This window comes from Carassius auratus, unplaced genomic scaffold (assembly GCF_003368295.1).
Source record: "Carassius auratus strain Wakin unplaced genomic scaffold, ASM336829v1 scaf_tig00005817, whole genome shotgun sequence".
Taxonomy (NCBI): domain Eukaryota; kingdom Metazoa; phylum Chordata; class Actinopteri; order Cypriniformes; family Cyprinidae; genus Carassius; species Carassius auratus.
Window position 1 is genome coordinate 176,789 of NW_020523700.1, and position 19,622 is coordinate 196,410.

Genomic DNA, 19,622 nt, shown 5'->3' on the forward strand with positions numbered 1-19,622 from the left:
CATCATTAGAAGAATGGCATCTACGCTAATATTTGTCTGTTTCTCTCTTGTTCCGAGGTCACTGTGGCCACCAGATCCAGTCTGTATCCAGATCAGAGGGTCACTGCAGTCACCCGGATCCAGTACGTATCCAGACCAGATGGTGCATCAGCACCTATACAGATACAGATCCCCTGTAAAGACCTTGTCTCAGAGGACCACCAGGACAAGACCACAGGAAACAGATGATTCTTCTGCACAATCTGACTTTGCTGCAGCCTGGAATTGAACTACTGGTTTCGTCTGGTCAGAGGAGAACTGGCCCCCCAACTGAGCCTGGTTTCTCCCAAGGTTTTTTTCTCCATTCTGTCACCGATGGAGTTTCGGTTCCTTGCCGCTGTCGCCTCTGGCTTGCTTAGTTGGGGTCACTTCATCTACAGCAATATCATTGACTTCATTGCAAATAAATGCACAGACACTATTTAAACTGAACAGAGATGACATAACTGAATTCAATGATGAACTTGCCTTTAACTATCATTTTGCATTATTGAGACACTGTTTTCCAAATGAATGTTGTTCAGTGCTTTGACGCAATGTATTTTGTTTAAAGCACTATATAAATAAAGGTGATTGATTGATTGATTGATTTCACTGGGCACAGAGGTAGATTTTTGCCAGCAGTGGAAATCGCTGCTGGTTTGTCTTCCACCACTGAAGAGGATCCTCTCTAAGAGGAATCAAAGGCTCACTGAAAAAAATGTTTATCTCCACGTCAGCACCGGATGTGACTGGCCGGCTCTGTATTGCTACGGTATAAATCTTCCCAGGCGCTCAAGATTCCTGAACAGTTACGTTTACAGCGGGTAAATGGTCCCACCTAGAGAACAACTGTAAAAAAATTTTTTTTTACCTCTTCCCAAAAGGGAAAACCACAAACAATCAAGAATGCATGATTATATGGTGTCATGGATTTGCAATCAAAAAATGTAGTTATAATGGAAGTCAGTGGGGCAAAAACAGCCACCAACAACAAATTAGGGAGAAAAAATGTAAATCTAATGCTGCACAAAAACTAACAATGCATCAAAGCCAATCTTGTTACTAATCTTTGACATGCCCATTGTCTATTCGCTTGTTAAGTCTGATGTCGCATAGCAGCGCTTCCTTGTCCAAATGCTCTATCAATTACCACAAGAAAACAACAAAAGGTGCTAATATAAACTCACAATTTTATAGAATACTAGCGGAAAAGTTATAATATTAACCTTTAACTCCATACCGAAGTACCAGATAGCCAGACAATGAAAATATTAATATAAAAAATATATATATATAAATTATTTGTGTTTGGGACGCTGTGAACACTGAGACTGTAGTGTATATTGTAAGTTTGAAAGTGTTTAACTTAAATTATCTATATGAATAAACAGTGCTCATAAACGGCTCCTGAGGTCATATTCTCAAGTGAAGCAAGTTGAGGCCTGGACCCGGAAACAGTGCTTCTTACATCATCACTTAACAACCAAATACTTGCACCACCATTAAAAGGCAGCAGATGCATGAATACACTTTTATTCACTCCATGTAGTTCTAAGAGCTGAGGTGTACATTGTGATTTTCTGAAATACATTAAGGTAAGTGCGCAAAGGTATCTCTCACACACACTCTCTCTCTCTTTCTCACACACACACACACACACACACACACACACACACACACACACATACTCACTCAATATAATATGCTGTTATACTCCATATAGCTTCACATACAAGTCAGAAACTAAGCTTTTTTTGCACAGGCCTATCTAAAGGGTTAATGGTCCCACCTAGTGATCAACTGTAAAATTAACAAATTTTACCTCTTCCCAAAAGGGAAAACCACAAACAATCAAAAATGCATGATTACATAGTGTCATGGCTTTGCAATCAATAAATTTCATTATAATGGAAGTCAATGGGGAAAAAACAGCCACCAACAACAATTTAGGGAGAAATAAAAATCTAATGCTGCACAAAAACTAAAAATGCATCAAAGCCAATGTTGCTACTAGTCTTTGACATGCCCAAGACTGTTATAAAAAATAAAATAAATAAATGAATAAAAATTACTTTTATATTGAAAATATAGTGATTTTTTCCCCCCAAATCAGTGACATCATTTATGAACTTGGCAATTAAAGAGTTAAAATCTTGGATTTTTTTTTAAACATTTGGTAGTTTTCAGGACTGAGCTTGATTAACAGATTTATGCAAAAAAAAAATGGAGAAAAAAAAAATACATTTTTACAGCAGTTTAATTGAGTGGATGTTTTCATCCCGAACAACTCGAAAGGGTAGTGAATTTGAACAATCCACAAGGGGTATATATATATATATATATATATATATATATATATATATATATATATATATATATATACATACACATACAGAGCTGGGTAGATTACTTATGAATTGTAAAATTACTTTTCAGTTACTGATTACAAATTACATAAAAAAAATTGTAATCGGTAATATAATCTCTTAGATTACACATTTTTGGTAACGTAATCTGATTACTTTTGGATTACATTTATATTACATTTGTGCTAACCCTTATTTGATATCACATATATTCAGTTAGCCTGATCTTGTACTTTTTTGCAAAAATATATATATATATATATAAATTCTGCAAGAAGAGCCACAGTAGCTTCTTTTTCAACTGCAATATATGGGGAGTATTTACCTTGCTGTTAGAGTTTGCTAGTAACACTGGAAAAAAAAAAACTTTTACATGTCCTTCGGACAAGTAAATCAATCATGCACTAGTCAGAGTAAAAAAGTTACTTGTCCGGGGAAAATTTTTGTCACACATAAGGCATAATTAAAAAAATGCAAAGTGTTAGTAGTTTGAAAAAATCAAGAATAAAAACAGAGTTAATAATAATTATTGCTAAATGCTGGACCGTTCCCATTTCGCTCTGCATATGGAACCTGAAGATTTTTTTTAAACCAAGAATGAACCAAAATGAAAATGAAATGAAAACGTTTAGTTTTTTTTATGCGTGCATATATATATATATATATATATGAAGCAGTCTAATCAGTGCTCTATCAGATATTACTTTAATAAGAATATTTTTTATATGTTCTTTAAATTGATTGCTGTTATGCTTTTTAACTTAAAAAGAATAAACTTTCTAACTTTTAAAAGTTAAATGGAGATGTCTACATTTACGTTGAATTCTTACATGTTATCCTTACATTAAATTAGAATAATAAGACATTATGGTTGTTATTATTATTAAAATGAAATCAGTATCAACAAACTCCATCTGTCCAAATGAATAAATCATGTTATTAGAATAATGTTTTACTTTTTTTGACATACAAAATATGAAATGCTAGAAAAATACAATGATACTTTTAAATATGATATTAAACCACCAGTAGGTGGTGACAAGACACTGTCTTAATGAGTGAATGGTTGATTCAACCGATTCGGTCAAACGGCTGATTCATTCAATAAATGAAGCAAGTAAACGTTTTCATGAATGGCTCACTGAATCATTGACTCATTTAAAAATGAATCATTTAGTAACGAAAGACTTGCTCTCAGATGCGCGACTGTTCTGCTTTGACTTTGCTTAGAACTATTTTTTGTTTGAAATGGAACAAAAACGACCCCTAATGTGTCTAAAATGTAAGTCATATTATTTGTTTATTTAACTGAAGATGTATAAAATCAATATCACATTTGCAATCGAGCTGAAAGTCGGAAAAACATCACTCCTGGTCGTGTGATTTTGCACATATTATACAGAATATTTATATTTTTTCAACCACAGTGTTTCTTTGTGTGTGCTGTTCTTATAGTTTTGATTTCTCCGCAAGTAAGACAGACTGCACGAGCCTCAACTGACGCGACCTTGATACTGTCAAATGTCAATACATCATCTGTTATTAGTCACCATTTACACTGAAAGTAATAAAATCAGAATCATTCTCTTAAAAGTTTTGGTGATGCCCTAGTTATTGTTTGTTATTAAAAGTTTGATCAGGTTACTTGTCCGTTCGGGCAAGTACAATTCTCTTTGACTTGCCCCTTTACAAAATCCACTTGTCCCGGACAAGCGTTAAATGTCGAGCCCTGGCTAATATATAGAGACCATTTCCAGGTCAAATATTCCATCTCAAAACACTTGAAGTGCATAAGGTAATGTTAGTAACAATGAAGATAAATAAACATTACTAAAACATATATTAAAGGACATGAAATTCCCAGCAATAACTTCAAAGAATTCCATGGACAGCAAATTAATCCATGGTAGGCAGAGTTTACACTGAATAGTGACATTTTCCCCCGTGTCTTTCTTTAAAAATTAAATGATATCTGAACATCCAGTGATTAAAGGCTGCGTTCCCCTCCATCTTCCATTATCTTGTTGCAGATTTATTCTGCGCGTGATTCTGACACCCCTCCCCCTCTCCGCCGAAAACTTGAAAAACGTATATAAGCGGCAGGTTTATTAGGAAAAAATATAAACGTAAAAAAAAAAGAAATTTAGGAGAATCAATTCATTGTGAATGACTTTTTTACCATTGTGTAAATAATATGTAATCATGTAATCCATAAAAAAGTAACTGTAATATGATTACGAGTACTTTAAAAAGTAGTTTACTCTAATTACAAGTACTTGAGTTTTGGAATCTGATTACGTAATCCAGATGTACATGTAATCCGTTACTACCCAGCTCTGTATATACATTATATATATATATATATATATATATATATATATATATATATATATACACACACACACACACACACACACACACACACACACATATATACATACATACATACACACACCACATATATTTCACATATATTGCCCACCTCTTCCAAGTGGGCCAGGGCCGGCTTATCGAGCCGCGCCCGGGCACGGTTGGGAGCACACTAGTCAAACGAACCGCAATTTGGTGGTAAAACGCACTGGGGCACGGTTCAAACTGGCTAGTGTGAGTACACCCTAACTCAGATTGGAGGTTCACATTGCGACCGAAGGGAGCCGTGGGTCTTCTGCACCGGAAGAGGAGCCCTAGTCCGATACTGAGAAGGCAAATAGACGCGACTGGTGGAGGGACTCCCGCTGCATCCGAAGGGAGCTGCACTGGAAGGGGGAGTCCCCCATTGCGGTTTTATGTGAGGCACGGTTTTTCGCCTCGGAGGGTTCTCCCAGCCTCCGTAGGGGGTTTGCAACTCTGCATCGGGAGTGTTGCCCCGGAGGGGAGAACCCTGATTGACGCTAACTGGAATACGACTGTTGGAGGGACTGCTGCACCGGAAAGGCAAGTCCCCCTTGCGAGGCATTGGTTTGATACGTCTGATGGAGGGCTCTCACTGCGACCGAAGGGAGCCAGCGGCTCTATTCCCCCGGGAGGGAGATCTCTGTCCGCCATTGAGCATGCAACATAACTCAGACGGGGGGCGGTGCGGTTCACCCTGTGACTGAAGGGAGCCGTGGTTCTGCTGCACCGGTAGGGGAGCCCCATCCAATGCAGAGTAGGCATCCGAACGGAGCTGTGGCTCTGCTGCACCGGAAGGTAGAGTCCCCCTTGTGACTGGATATGAGGCATGATTTTAAGCGTCGGATGGAGGGCTCTCAAAGCGACCAAAGGGGGCCACATTCCTGCTGAAACAAGCAGAAAAAACGCGACAGATGGAGGGACTCTCTCTGCGTCCGAAGGGAGCTGCGGCTCTGCTGCACTGGAGGGGAGAGTCCCCCTTTCGACTGAATAAGAGGCGTGGTTTGATGCATCGGATGGAGGGCTCCCACTGCGACCGAAGGGAGCCAACGGCTCTGCTGCACCGGGAGGGAGATCCCCCATCCACCGCCGAGCATGCATCATACTCAGAACGAAAGAATGAAGAATGACCCTACAACCAAAGAGATCCGATGGGTCAGCTGCACCGGGAGGGGAGCCCTGTCCAATGCAGAGTAGGCAAGAAAACACGACTGATGGAGGGACTCTCGCTGTGTCCGAAGGGAGCTGCGGCTCTGCTGCACTGGAAGGGAGAGTCCCGGAGCCTCCGGAGCAGATAAATTTGGGATGCTGTTTTCCCGTTGTAGTATGAAACTTGCTGTCCTGCGGCAAAACACGGGGGTAGTTGAGTTTTAGAAAAATTCTGAGTAATCATGTCAGTAAATGGTGAAATATGTCCCTAAATAATTGATCCTGCCAGAATAATTGCATGCAACTTATGTCTGTATCATCTCAGTGAGGTTTAAACATGCACAGTTAAACAAATGTAATGTCTTAAAACATTTTAGTGTGGATGACAACTCTGGAAAAATGCTTTTGCTTTGTGGTTAAAAAGTCGCATCGTCATCCGACAGAGTTAAGTCATAACGTTGTTTAACAAACTTTAGCGTCTTCATAAATCGCATTCTATATATAAAGTCTATTTAAATTGTTCAGATGAGCAAAGCACGAGGTTTCCTTGCATAATTAACATTTTAATTGTATGGTCAGACAGTTCATATATTGGTCTATATATTCACGTTCATGAATCGGGGATTAAACGTGGAATTATGTTTTGTATGCTAAATATATAAACAAGCATATGTGCACAGTACCTATAACTGCGCTTTGCATTTTGCAAGATTGACATGCTAAATGGCTAACTAACGGTTTACTCTCATCTATTTTGTTTACGAACGAGATAAGATATGTACCAGTTCATGGCATTTAAGAATGACATGTATCCATTTAATCAACTTGACGTGTACCGGTTCAGTCCTTTCGTTCACGAATGAGAGCTCTCGATCTCTTTCAGACTCATATAAAACTCGCTCATTGTGGATGACAACTCTGGAAAACTCTTCACTAATGAGAGTAAGCTGAGAACGATTCGTTCACCTAAAAGATTCGTTCAATAAGAACGATTATTTCACGAACGACACATCACTACAATGCACAGTCTTCGCCGCTAGTGGAGGCAGCATCGAACTGTGCCATGGACGAAAAAGCGAGAGAGGCTTGCTGCGGTGAGAACTGGGGCACGGCCCAGGCTGGTTGAAAGCCTGCTGCTGATGTGATCCAGCATTATAAGAGAGCCCGGTCTTGGCGGGACAATCGTGTTGTCAAGTGAGGCGAGCTCGGGGATTTGCACAATCTTTTGGCCACAAAGTGTGGCTTGGCGAGAAGAGCAGCTGACGCGATGATGCTTGTTGGTGTTCAGCGGCCATGTTTGGTGGGGTAGGAGTGATCATGGGTGCAGCAAAAAGCGGAAGATCTGAAAAATCCCCATTATAGATATCTTCGTCGGAAGGAAAATTGGGCCTGTGGTAAGATGACAGACAGAGGGAACCAAATGCTGACAAACCGTCCATGCCTAAAAACTGTCGTGGGACAGGAGGTAGGAAGACTGGATATATATATATATATATATATATATATATATATATATATATATATATATATAATTACGCTGATGATAAGCTAAACAAGATGCATCTGTTGCCAAATTGGATGTGTTACGTCCTCTGGACTTAATTGTTTATTATCTTCTTTGTTGTGGTGATATTTGTTGTGCAGTTTCCTTCCTTTCTCTCTTTATCCCTTTCTCTCTTTATCTCTCTTCCTCTACGCAGTGTTAATTGGATGCAGCTGCAGGTGATTATGTGGAGGATGGAGCATGCTTAAAAGCTGAGGAGGATGTCACTGAAGGGGCGCGCGTCGGTCATTCGATATGTGGGTTGTCGTTTGACGTGGTTGGTTCGGCGTTGTGAGCTCGCGGTGTATGCGCGTTGCAGAGCTCCACGGTATTGGCCGCTGCTGTTCTGCCCGCCGTCTCCTGCCCCAGACATTCATCACACTGGTTGTCCTGATGGTAGCTGTTAAGTGGTTGCCGTTCGAGTGAGAGTTCTTTGTTCTTATGTTTGCTTTAAAGTAATCTTTTGTTTGTTTTGGAAGCCGTAGGGAGGAGGATGCCATTTGTTTTATGATCCCTTGTTTTCTCCTGTTTTTGGACAGCTAAGGAGTAAAGGGGAGACTGATGTATTTTGTTTTGGGTTTTGGTTTTGTTAGGTAAGTTAATGTTTAATCATGTCTTAGTTCCTCTTTTGTTTGTTATTTTGGCTATAACCCCTCCTGAAGATTCACGCTTCCTGTTATGTTACTTTGTGAATTAAAAAGTTTCTCTCTTAAGTATAATCCCGCTCCGTTGTGTTTGTGTCAGCTGGGACAGGAGAGGGGCGGGCCTAGTCTAAATTCTTTATTTTAACTTTGTCCGGAATCCCCGACCCTAGACTGGGGGGAGGACGTGACAGATGATTATCTGATCGTGCTCCTCTCGAACTTTGTTAATAAAACCACATATATATGTACATTTGAAGAAAAAAAAGGTAAATAAAAAAAATATATATATACTTTTTTTTTTTTCTTCATTCAGTGACCAATAACAGAACATAACAAAGAGTTTCACTTACTTTTGTCTGACTTCTCCAAAAGTCAAGTGAAGCCAGCCACTCTTGATTCCCAATGCCTCTGAATAGAGGAATCGATTCTTTTTGGAATCTATTCCCAGCCCTACCTTACTTTGATCCAATTAGCTTTAAAAAAAAAAAAAAAAAGCCCTGAAAACTCTATTTGCAGAGGACTTTTTTTCATTTGTCTACTATCATAAAGATAGTGAAGAATGCTGTCCAGTGATGTTCAAGACAAGAAATAGAAAACCACTGTTGCCAAAAAAAAAAAAAAAAGGAAAAAGATATCATGCCAATCCCCCAATAGGTTATGGCCATGCACCACCACCCAAAGAATCAAGAAAGATATATCAATCTGTTAGTCCTTTTCATGTCCAGTCTGGGTGAGGTGTTGAGTCAAATTAAGATGCAGACTCCACTCCAGGCATCTTTCTGTCAATGCCAATATTAATAAACTGAAACAGATTTGAATCAGAAATCCCCAAAATAATTGGTCAAAAGTCTTCAAAACTTAGATGTGGAGCTTTTCCTGCTAAAGGTGGACCTGCATTTTACTAAATCAAAGGTTTCACTTACTTTCTTCACCCTGTATTGTGAATCATTAATCAATATATTCAATGCAAATAACACAAAAGTAAATTTATGTGTTATTAATGTAGTCAGATTGCATTTATCTATAATTGTAAAAAAACAAAGATCAAACTAGATTTATGAGTAATCAATGCAGAGATACAGATAATTTTAAAAGGCTCACAAAATTATTATTGCCACCTTATGCACAACCGCATGCACATACCTTACTGCCTACATGCATTGTTAAAACAAAACAGCTTTTGACAAAAACAATTCTTCAACAATACTGAAATTCACATGAAATTTTCTAAAAGCAAAGAGGATTTTATGTATGGGCTGACAGTGTCAGTTCAGTGTCCTTTATACAATTTCTGTTAAAACATTTGGAACAATTATATTGGGATAATATTTAATATCTCCTGTCCCACCATTCACACCATTTATTAATGAACTTATCAATGGTACTATCCCTAGAGATTAGATTTTGCGCTGTACTTCCCAAACCATTAGACTTATGTATCCAGCGGAGATGTGGCTTAGTGCTTTCACATGGTTCCATGATAATCTTTTTTTCCTGAGGAGCCAAACAGGAAGTGTTCTGTCGAAGCATCCTTAACCAGGTGTAGCTGAAGTGTAAGACTCTGTGAGGAATGAAAAAACAGAAACTGGACTATTGCTTTGCAATGAAAGATTATACAGTAAAATAGAATATACAAAAAAAAAAAAAAAAAAAAAAAAAACAACAACTTTGATTTGGATTTACCTTATTACGGAGATCACATTTATCAAAAAATAAAATGTCCCTGTGAAATACCAAACATTTCTTGGTTCCAACACTGAAAATCTAAAAAATAAAATAAAAAAATAAAACACTTTGTATGTTTGTAATATTAGTAACAGAAGTTTTAGGTGTATTCAGTGAATACAGTATATTTTTGAAGTGATAGTTGCATAAAGGATTTTACCTACCAGTCCTTCTGCTTTGACCAGAGGGGCGTCCAGATCCGGGTAGACATTCTCCAAGTACCATTTAAAGCTTTTACACTTGAGTTTTTTTTTTTTTCTCAGCTCAATCTGTTCTGTCAGATTCCCTATCTCAGTTTTGTCCAGCAGGTGGTGGTAACCATGGCCATAAAATAGCTCTTTATATTCATCCAGCCACACCTCTGCAACCCTGGCCAAGTTTCTTTCGACCGTATTCACACGGTTTTTGGGGAACTTGTAAGGGTTATTGCCACGGAAGATATGTCCGACATGTGAACAGGGGATGATTTCAATCTCTCCACCACACATCCAGATCTACAGCGCAAATAACACATTACCTGCTGCCATTAGGGAACAATTATTTCAGTATGGCTCAATAAAAGTTCAAAAAAGGACTCGTATCAAATGTATATATATATATATATATATATATATATATATATATATATATATATATATATATATATATATATATATATTTTATTTATTTATTTTTTTATTTTTTTTAAGGTCCCTAATCTATTAAGAAAAAGCTGAGACATTATTCTGTTTGTCCCAAATGTATGTAAGCTCTATTAACTAAAGGGAAGCAGCTTTTGACTCTCATTAACTCGAACACACCATCCTAATACTGTGTGTACATTAAAAGTCAAAGGACTTTATTCACAGATGGGTTAGACTAAACCAGGGTTAGGCCATAGTTCAATTAGGACATTTAAGTCATTTTTTATTAACATGCCTTAAAAAATAAAATAAAAATAAAAAACATTAATGGTGTGCATCTTTTGACAAAATAAAGTCAGTGATATATTTTAACATCAATTGGTGCAAGTTTCTTTCAGTTGAAACAATTCAGACTTACATTTTACTCTGTGGCTTAAGCCTTGTCTGTAAAACTGGGGGAAAATGTCTGAACATATGGCTTATTTACCTTGAAAGAGATTTCCATGTTTTCCCCACCCCAGACATCTAGGCCTGGGTCATATGCCCCCAGCTCATAGAAATAGCTCTTGTCTATTGAGAAAAGACCCCCTGCCATAACAGGACATCTGTGCAAGAAAAGAAAAACTACGATACACGGTCACCTTAAACTACAGTTATAAATATATATATATATATTAATTATTAGTGTGTATCTGCTTAAACATGAATATCAATTATACAGTCACACAAATTATGTTCCATTCATGTTTGTTCCATGTCTTTAACACTGGGGCAGACCAGGCTAAAAGTTTAACTAAAAAAAAAAAAAAAAAAAAGGTAATCCTAACAACAAACATAACACTGTATAATGGAGTACAGCAAAAATTAGTCAATGGTGCTCATGGCCCTGGCTTGTTCATCTTTCCAAATGAATCAGTTGTTCACATTATTTATTTATTTTTTTGTTTTGTTTCACTGTAAGCTTTTTCTTTTCTTTTTTTTTGGTACATTGACTATATTAAACTATCAAACTATAATAAAATAACATGAATAAACAGTATCATATAGTCAGCCTGTTGAACAATTTACACAGATTTTAATCTACGAGAACTAAAAGGATTATTTATCCTGTGGCTCTCTCTGGTGGACAGTGTTTTGTATAATGGCCTTGATCGCTTTCATTCCTATTGATATAAAATTGTTGATATTTTAGGAACTGCTGTTATCTTCTGAGCAAATTCATGAAATTTAACATGTACTCAGAATGTCTAGTTATATATTGGTCCATATGTGCACACTTACATATAAAAAGGTTCCATTTGTTAACATGAATTAACCACATCAGTTAACATGAATTAACAATGAAACATACTTGTAAAGTATTTATTAAAGGTGCTGTAGGGAACTTTTGTAAAAAAATATTTTTTACATATTTATTAAACCTGTCATTATGTCCTGACAGTAGAATATGAGACAGATAATCTGTGAAAAAAATCAAGCTCCTCTGGCTCCTCCCAGTGGTCCTATTGCCATTTGCAGAAAGTCATGCGCTCCCGGTAAAAAATAACCAATCAGAGCTGTGGTCCGTAACTTTGTTTGTGTTCAAAATGTAGAAGAATGAACATAAGCGAGTACACCATGAATCCATTTTCCAAACCGTGTTTTTAGCTTGTCCTGAATCACTAGGGTGCACCTATAATAAGTGTTTATATTCGGACTATTTTAGATTGCTTCGGGGGTACCGCGGCGGAGTAACCCAGTACCTTTGTGATTCTTCATAGACATAAACAGAGAGAAGTAGTTCCGGCTACAATGTTCTTCCGCAAGACTCAAGCAGTTATGTTTATTAACCGCTAGAGCGTCAAAAGTTACCAACTGCAGCTTTAATGTCAGTTCATATTAATTGCAACATTTACTAATACATATTAAAATCCAAATATTCATCTGTTCATATTAGTTATTGGACCTGAGTTTGTACTTTTATTAATTAATGTTAACAAAGAAGAATAAATACTGTAATGTGATGCTCATTGTTAGTTAATATTGGTTAATGTTTTAATTTAAATGAACTAATTAACCTTTATATAAAGTTGTTATCAAATTATCAAAATTGTTTTGATTGTCTGGGGCATCTCAAGATTGGGAATATCAAATTTTGTTTGAAAAAATATTATTATTTATATTATATTATTAATATTATATTATTATTAACTCAAAATGTTGAAAAACTTCACACGTAAATAAACAAATACATGAATGACCGATTCAAGGGCACTGAAGGAATTGGGATTTAATTGAGATTTTAACCATTATAGCTGCAGAGTTATTTGCAAAAACACATACGGAATAACCTTGTGATCGATTTCCACTAAATTTGATAAACACGTTAAAGCAGTAATTCAGCCAAAAATGTACATTTGCTCAAAATGTAATTAGCTTCAAGTATTCCAAGATGTAGATAAGTTTGATTTTAGCATTTCATCACTTGCTCACTAATGGATCCTTTGCAGTGAATGGGTGCCGTCAGTATGAGAGGTGATACCTCACTCAAACAGCTGATAAAAGTATCATAATAATCCACAAGTAATCGATACCAATCGAGACCCAATGCAGTCGCTGTAATTTTGTTAATTCCTACCCTGGCCTTGGCTGTAAGAGTCTTGTCGTGTGTGTTATTAAAATCTCCTTGACGATTGGTAAGGTATTTTTAATCTGTTCCTGTATTGGGATGAGAGAGAACCAATCTAACAGAGTCTCGTTTTTGTGTATAGGTTTGGGGAAGCCAGTAGCTGCTTTTCATTCGAGGCACTCGTGTCCTTTCACATTTGCATTGCTGTCCTGTTTCCAGAAACTATTTTTTTATTATTATTTTCTTTTTTTCCCCAAATAATACTTTGGGTTTCTAATATTATTTTCTTGTTTTCAAATATTCTTTTTTTCTCGATTTCTTTCGATTTGTTTCTGTTTCCATCTATTTGTTTGTTTCTGTGGTAGGTTTATATTGTTGTTTGGTTTCTTTTTTTGATTATATTGTGATTTATTTTCTGGCCACATGCTCTTCTCCAGTGGCTGTGTTTATTCCATATATTTGGATATCTGTTAAATTTTGATTTTCTTTTGTATTCATTTATATTGTTACTGTGACCTCCCCGCGAGGCGACTGCAGATTTTATATTTGCAAAAGTATTTCTTTTTTTTCTTTTTTTGTTTAATTAACCTAGTTTTTAAATAAACTGTTTATTTGATATATATCATATTTTTGTCTTGGCATAGTCTGGGCACCAGGGCAGAGGACCAGCTTATTTTAGGTGGTGGCACCTCCGTCACAGTGTGCAGTGATTTCTCACAGTGTGTTGTGGTGCGTCTTCAAGTGTGTGTGTGTGTGTGCACACCGTGATTCACTTATAGGTGGTGTGGTCTGGTCAGCCGCTGTCCTGTGGTAAGCTCCAGCCCCTTGCCTTTTGCCGTTGTATTAAATTTCTCTTGGTGGCCCATTGGGCTGAATAACCAAATGCTCCATTGCCTATTTTAATATTGGTTTTAACTGTCAATAAAAAGATTATCTTTATATTGTTACCTCTGTCTCTGACTCGTGTATATAATTGGTGATCCGAACCTGTGTTTGCCCTTTTAAAAGGTGGTTTGATTAAAATATTGAAATTCCCATTGTGGCGTAGTCTGGTTATATTTATTATTGTAAGTCGCTCCCCCGTGACGTAACATTTTCAGTCTCCACCGACCCTTGTGCCACACCAGCATCATCCCTAGCTGCGGTGTCCATAATTTAGTGAAGACTGATGCTTGGATCCCTAATGATGTAAGGATTTGGTGTTTTTCTTTTAACTTAATAAGTCAAGCTCAGTTGACAAAATCAAGGGGAAATAATAATCTGATTTCCTGTAATTTGTGGGGAAACTTAATGTTTAACATCTCTTTCTGTTGACAGACAGATTTTAATGAAAGATAATACAACTTGTGAATGTTTGTAGTGAATCGGGTGATTCAGTAAAACGCTATAAAATATGAAACTATTTTCTTTGTAACCTGTAAAAAAGTACAACTAAACTAATCAAAGAACAAATCTTAACAAATAAATAAATAATTTTGGTGTCTGGGCCACAAACCTCATCATTATGATACGAATTTGAAAGATGTACTTGTTATACATTAAATAACTAGAGACAGCAAATCTGATCGGCCAACTTGCAATGAGTACTGTATATATTGAGTATGCCATTTCGTTGATGTTAACCTGATGGGGTCTGAATCCTTGACCTGGTTCTTTCTAATATATTCCTTAGGTAGCGCACTCCAGCCAAACACCAGCGGCCATCTGAAAATTCCTCTTTGGAAGTTATCAACAAGCATGTAACTGCGTGGACAAAAATTAATAAATGAATACACTGTAGTGCTTGAATTTTAACAGTTCAGTGCAGCAGTGGAGGAATGGTACATTGGAAAGAGGTATTGAGTCTCACAGGGACATGGATATGTGCTAAGGTAATGTAGTAGCACCATAGTATACTTTGTGCCTTGTACAAAATAGGGAGCACAACATTTATTTAATTGCATTACTGAAGAAACTTCCTTACCTCATGTCCTTATTACTGATGACCTCAATAACAGGACAGACCGCTTTTTTGCTGTCCAGGTAAATTCTTTCTAACAGTGGCTCTAGCCACCCCACATTACACTCAATGTGAGAGTCCAGGAATGTCAATACTTCACCTGCAAATAAAACAACATCAGCTAAAACAACCAATAAATCCAAACACTAAAACGATTATGCATTGTTTATAGTATGAATAATGGAAATGTCCATTCAATGTATTCCAAACTGATTAAATTAAGCTCAAATCCATGGACTGAAGATTTGCTGCTAAACTTAATTGAACTGAATGTGAGTGTACAGTACCTGTAGCAGCGGCAGCCCCTGCTATCCTGGCTCTGATTAGGCCTTGTCTCTCCTTTAGACGGATGATTCGTACTTTAGGGAACTGAGACATATAAACATCCAACTGTTCCATCAGGTAGTCTAGAGGAGAAACAGAAATAAGATTCCTCATAGAGAAACAAAAATGAGACCCAGGACTAACAGCTTAAAAAAATTCTTCAAATTGTAGGTACTTTTCTCTATTTTATGACAATTTTAAAGAAAAATGCTTAAAAAAACCTTTTCAATATTAAGATCAAAATATAATAACATTTAACTTCATTCACAAATCAGGCAACCAACTGGACCTCATCTACACGTGCTGTTGCTCTGTGGAAAACTCTTCAGTTGCTCCACTGCACACCTCAGACCACTTCCTCATTACTGCTAACCTAGCACTTACTCCTGAAGCGGCTCACACTCAAACGCAGGAACCTACGCTCACTCTCTCCATCTCGCCTATCTTCTGTGGTTTCATCCTCGCTTCCTGCACTCTAACAGTTTTCAGACACGAACAGCGCTACGGACACTCTTTGCTCCACTTTAACATCTTGCTTGGACAACTTTTGCTCACTGTTGTCTAGACCAGCACGCACTGCCCCATCTGGCCCCTGGCTGTCCGAGGTTCTCCGTGAACATCGCTCTAAACTCAGGGCTGCAGAGAGGAAATGGCAGAAATAAAGAAACTCTACCGACCACAGTGTGTATCAGTCTCTCCTCTCTTCCTTCTCTGCAAATGTCTTCACGGCTAAAACATCCTACTACCACAACAAAATTAACAGCTGTTGTGACGCTCGGACACTCTTCAAGACTTTCTCTTCTCTTCTTAATCCGCCACCACCACCTCCTCCATCGACAGACTGAGGACAACTTCACAATGACCGACACACACTCTTTCTCCTCCTTCTCCCCACACCTTAAGAGATGGACGTTTCTAAACTTCTGTCCAATCATCCTACTACTTGTCTACTTGATCCGATCCCCACTCACCTCCTTCAAGCGATCTCTTCTTCAGTCATACCTTCGCTTAATCACATTATCAACTCCTCTCATCACTCTGGAACATTTCCCTCAGCATTCAAGCAGGCTCGGGTAAGCCCACTGCTAAAGAAACCATCTCTAAATCCAGCGCTTCTTGAAAACTACAGACCGGTATCCCTTCTTCCATTCATTGCAAAGACACTTGAGCGAGCTGTGTTCAACCAGCTTTCTATGTTCCTTGTACAGAACAACCTCCTGTGGACAGCAACCAATCTGGCTTCAAAAGTGGCCACTCAACTGAGACTGCTCTGCTCTCGGTTACTGAAGCCCTGCGACTAACAAGAGCAGCTTCAAAATCCTCAGTACTCATCTTACTGGACCTGTCTGCTGCTTTTGACACCGTTAATCACCAGATTCTCCTGTCCACCCTCAGAAAGATGGGCATCTCTGGAATCGCACTCCAGTGGGTTAAGTCCTACCTCTCTGACAGATCCTTCAGTGTGTCTTGGAGGGGTGATGTTTCTAAGTCACAACACCTTGCTACTGGGGTTCCTCAAAGCTCAGTACTTGGACCACTTCTCTTCTCTGTCTACATGACGTCATTAGGATCTGTCATTCAGAAGCATGGTTTTTCTTACCACTGCTATGCTGATGACACCCAACTCTACTTCTCATTTCAACCAGATGACCTGACGCTACCTGCTCACATTTCAGCCTGTCTGAGTGACATTTCTAGCTGGATGAATGACCATCACCTTCAGCTTAACCTTACGAAGACAGAACTCCTGGTGATTCCAGCTAACCCATTGCTTCATCACAACTTCTCTATACAGCTGGGTTCGTCAACCATTACTCCTTCGAGGACAGCCAGAAACCTAGGAGTTGTTATGGATCATCATTTAAGCTCCAAAGACCACATTGCTACAACCCGGTCCTGCAGGTTTGCCTTATACAACATTAGGAAGATTAGACCCTTCCTGTCAGAGCAAGCCACCCAACTTCTTGTCCAAGCTCTTGTTCTCTCCAGACTGGACTATTGTAATGCTCTCCTGGCGGGCCTTCCTACATGTACTGTCAAGCCTGCATTTACTGTGCAATTGATCCAGAATGCAGTAGCAAGGGTTGTCTTCAATGAGACAAAAAAAGCTCACGTTACTCCACTCCTCATCAGGTTACACTGGCTACCAGTAGCTGCTCGTATCAAAATCAAGGTACTGATGCTTGTGTACAAGACAACCACTGGCACGGCACCAACATACCTAAACTCACTGCTTAAATCTTATGTGCCCTCCAGAAGATCGCGCTCTGCAAGTGAACGACGCCTTGTGGTGCCAACCCAAAGAAGTTCAAAATCACTCTCACAGACCTTTTCCTGGACTGTGCCCAGCTGGTGGAATGAACTCCCAATCTCAATTCGTACAGCTGAGACTTTACTCATTTTCAAGAAACATCTAAAGACTCATCTTTTTCGACAGCACTTAACCAACTAATACTAGCACTTTTTCTTTTCATTTATTAAAAAAAAAAAAAAAAACCTGGCTATGTGTTCTATCCTAGACTAACTGAGACTTGTCATGGCACTTGTATACTGTTGTTGTTCTCTTGTTGACCTGACTGCTTCTATTGTTCACATTTGTAAGTCGCTATGGATAAAAGCATCTGCTAAATGTAAATTTGACTTGAATGACCTTTTCCCACCATAAAAAAATAAAAAATAAATAAATAAATAAATAAATAATATATATATATATACTCCTGTTCAGATGTTTTAACTTTCCTTTCGAAAGAAATGTACAGCAAAAAAATCAAGAAACACCTTTTTTTTTATGTACTGTATTTGGTGTACAATTCATTCTTACAACAACTAATTGTTGCTACAACAACCACACAGATTTACTCAAAATCTTTTTCTTCAGTTTTCACATTTAGTATCAGGGGTGCTTTCTTTACCATGCTAACAGCATTCTACATAATGTGTCAAACTATATTTGACTTGATTTAGCTGTGTCTGAATGCAAGATTGCGTATAATGTGAATTTCAAAGTCCCCCAATCACATATTATACCAACATTCTCTTGAAGAATGAATGTCATTTTCACTTACATTTTTATGATATATTTTAGGACTTGAGATGTTTTGTCACAGATTAAGCAAGTGTACAGTTTGAAAAATATTTACTTTTCAGAAATTCAAACGAACAAAGTAGTACCTTAGAATTAACTACCTACTGTATGGATGTATGTGATACATGAGCTTGTTTTGGACCATTTTTACCACTGTATTTAGTGCTGCTCTCTTGTAAGTTTGGATCAACCAAAATGGATTTCAATACTATGTGTAAAGCTTTTAACTATTAGATGTAATTCCTGTCAATTAACTTGTTAAAAAAAAAAAAAATTAAAATGTGAGCAAATTCCTTAAACCTTTGGTGCTGCAGTCATCCACCAGAATAATCTCTTTCAGCAGGTGTGAAGCAGACCTGTTGAGCACACTGTGCACGGAGCGCAGCAGAGTGGACCAGACCTCATCCACATAACAGAAGATCACACTGGTACTGGGCAGGTCATCATGCACAAGGTTTTCTGAACATCTAAACAACACAGGATAAGAAGCTGTTACACATATACTGTTTCATTGTTACATGTTCTTGCCATAACATAAAATGTGCCATGACCTGCAGGACTACAAATAAAAAAAAAATGAATCTATGGTTCACACTCACATTTGAGGTCTGGTGTCTGGGATCGCTCTGTCTATTGGTATCTGTTCACTCAGGAATACATTAAAAAATCCTTCACTCCAGCATCTACGACTGTCTAGTTCTTTATCTCTGGGAACACTTGCAAGCTGTCCAAACTGTCCCACAGCCCTTGGATCTCTGGGGCCTGTCTGTCACATCTAGGGCCATAACCTTATGATGCCCTCCTGACCTCCTCACCTGCACACTTGTAGAGTGCAGTACTCGTACTGCCTCCTCTGCTGGGTTTCGAGCTGGGTCCTTCAGTTCACTTAGATTTTTAATAATGTCTGGTTTTGTTTTGTTGAAAGTACATGTTTCACTGTATAGTCAAGAATGTTATTCACTTCGTCACTGTCTACCGGTTTAAGCAATTCGTTACTCAAGTTCTTTTGTAAACTCACATCTGCATGTACTTCATTTTGCAACATCGCTAGTGTGTCATTAATGTGATGTCCTTTTTTACAATCTCTTCTTTGAGTACAGAAGGGTGGATTTTATCATGGACAGCAGGCAGTGCTTTAGTAAGT

General features: G+C 37.9%; 1 protein-coding gene across 1 annotated transcript; it reads right to left on the bottom strand.

The window, feature by feature from the left end:
* Positions 1-9,579: 9,579 nt before the first annotated feature.
* On the bottom strand, positions 9,580-19,513 carry LOC113071047 (polypeptide N-acetylgalactosaminyltransferase 5-like). The gene is given in 11 exon segments (XM_026244412.1): positions 9,580-9,675; positions 9,849-9,878; positions 10,004-10,333; positions 10,950-11,067; positions 14,694-14,813; positions 15,034-15,169; positions 15,357-15,476; positions 18,779-18,945; positions 19,078-19,244; positions 19,246-19,414; positions 19,497-19,513. Coding segments are annotated over 11 exon segments (1,470 nt in total).
* Positions 19,514-19,622: the final 109 nt, after the last annotated feature.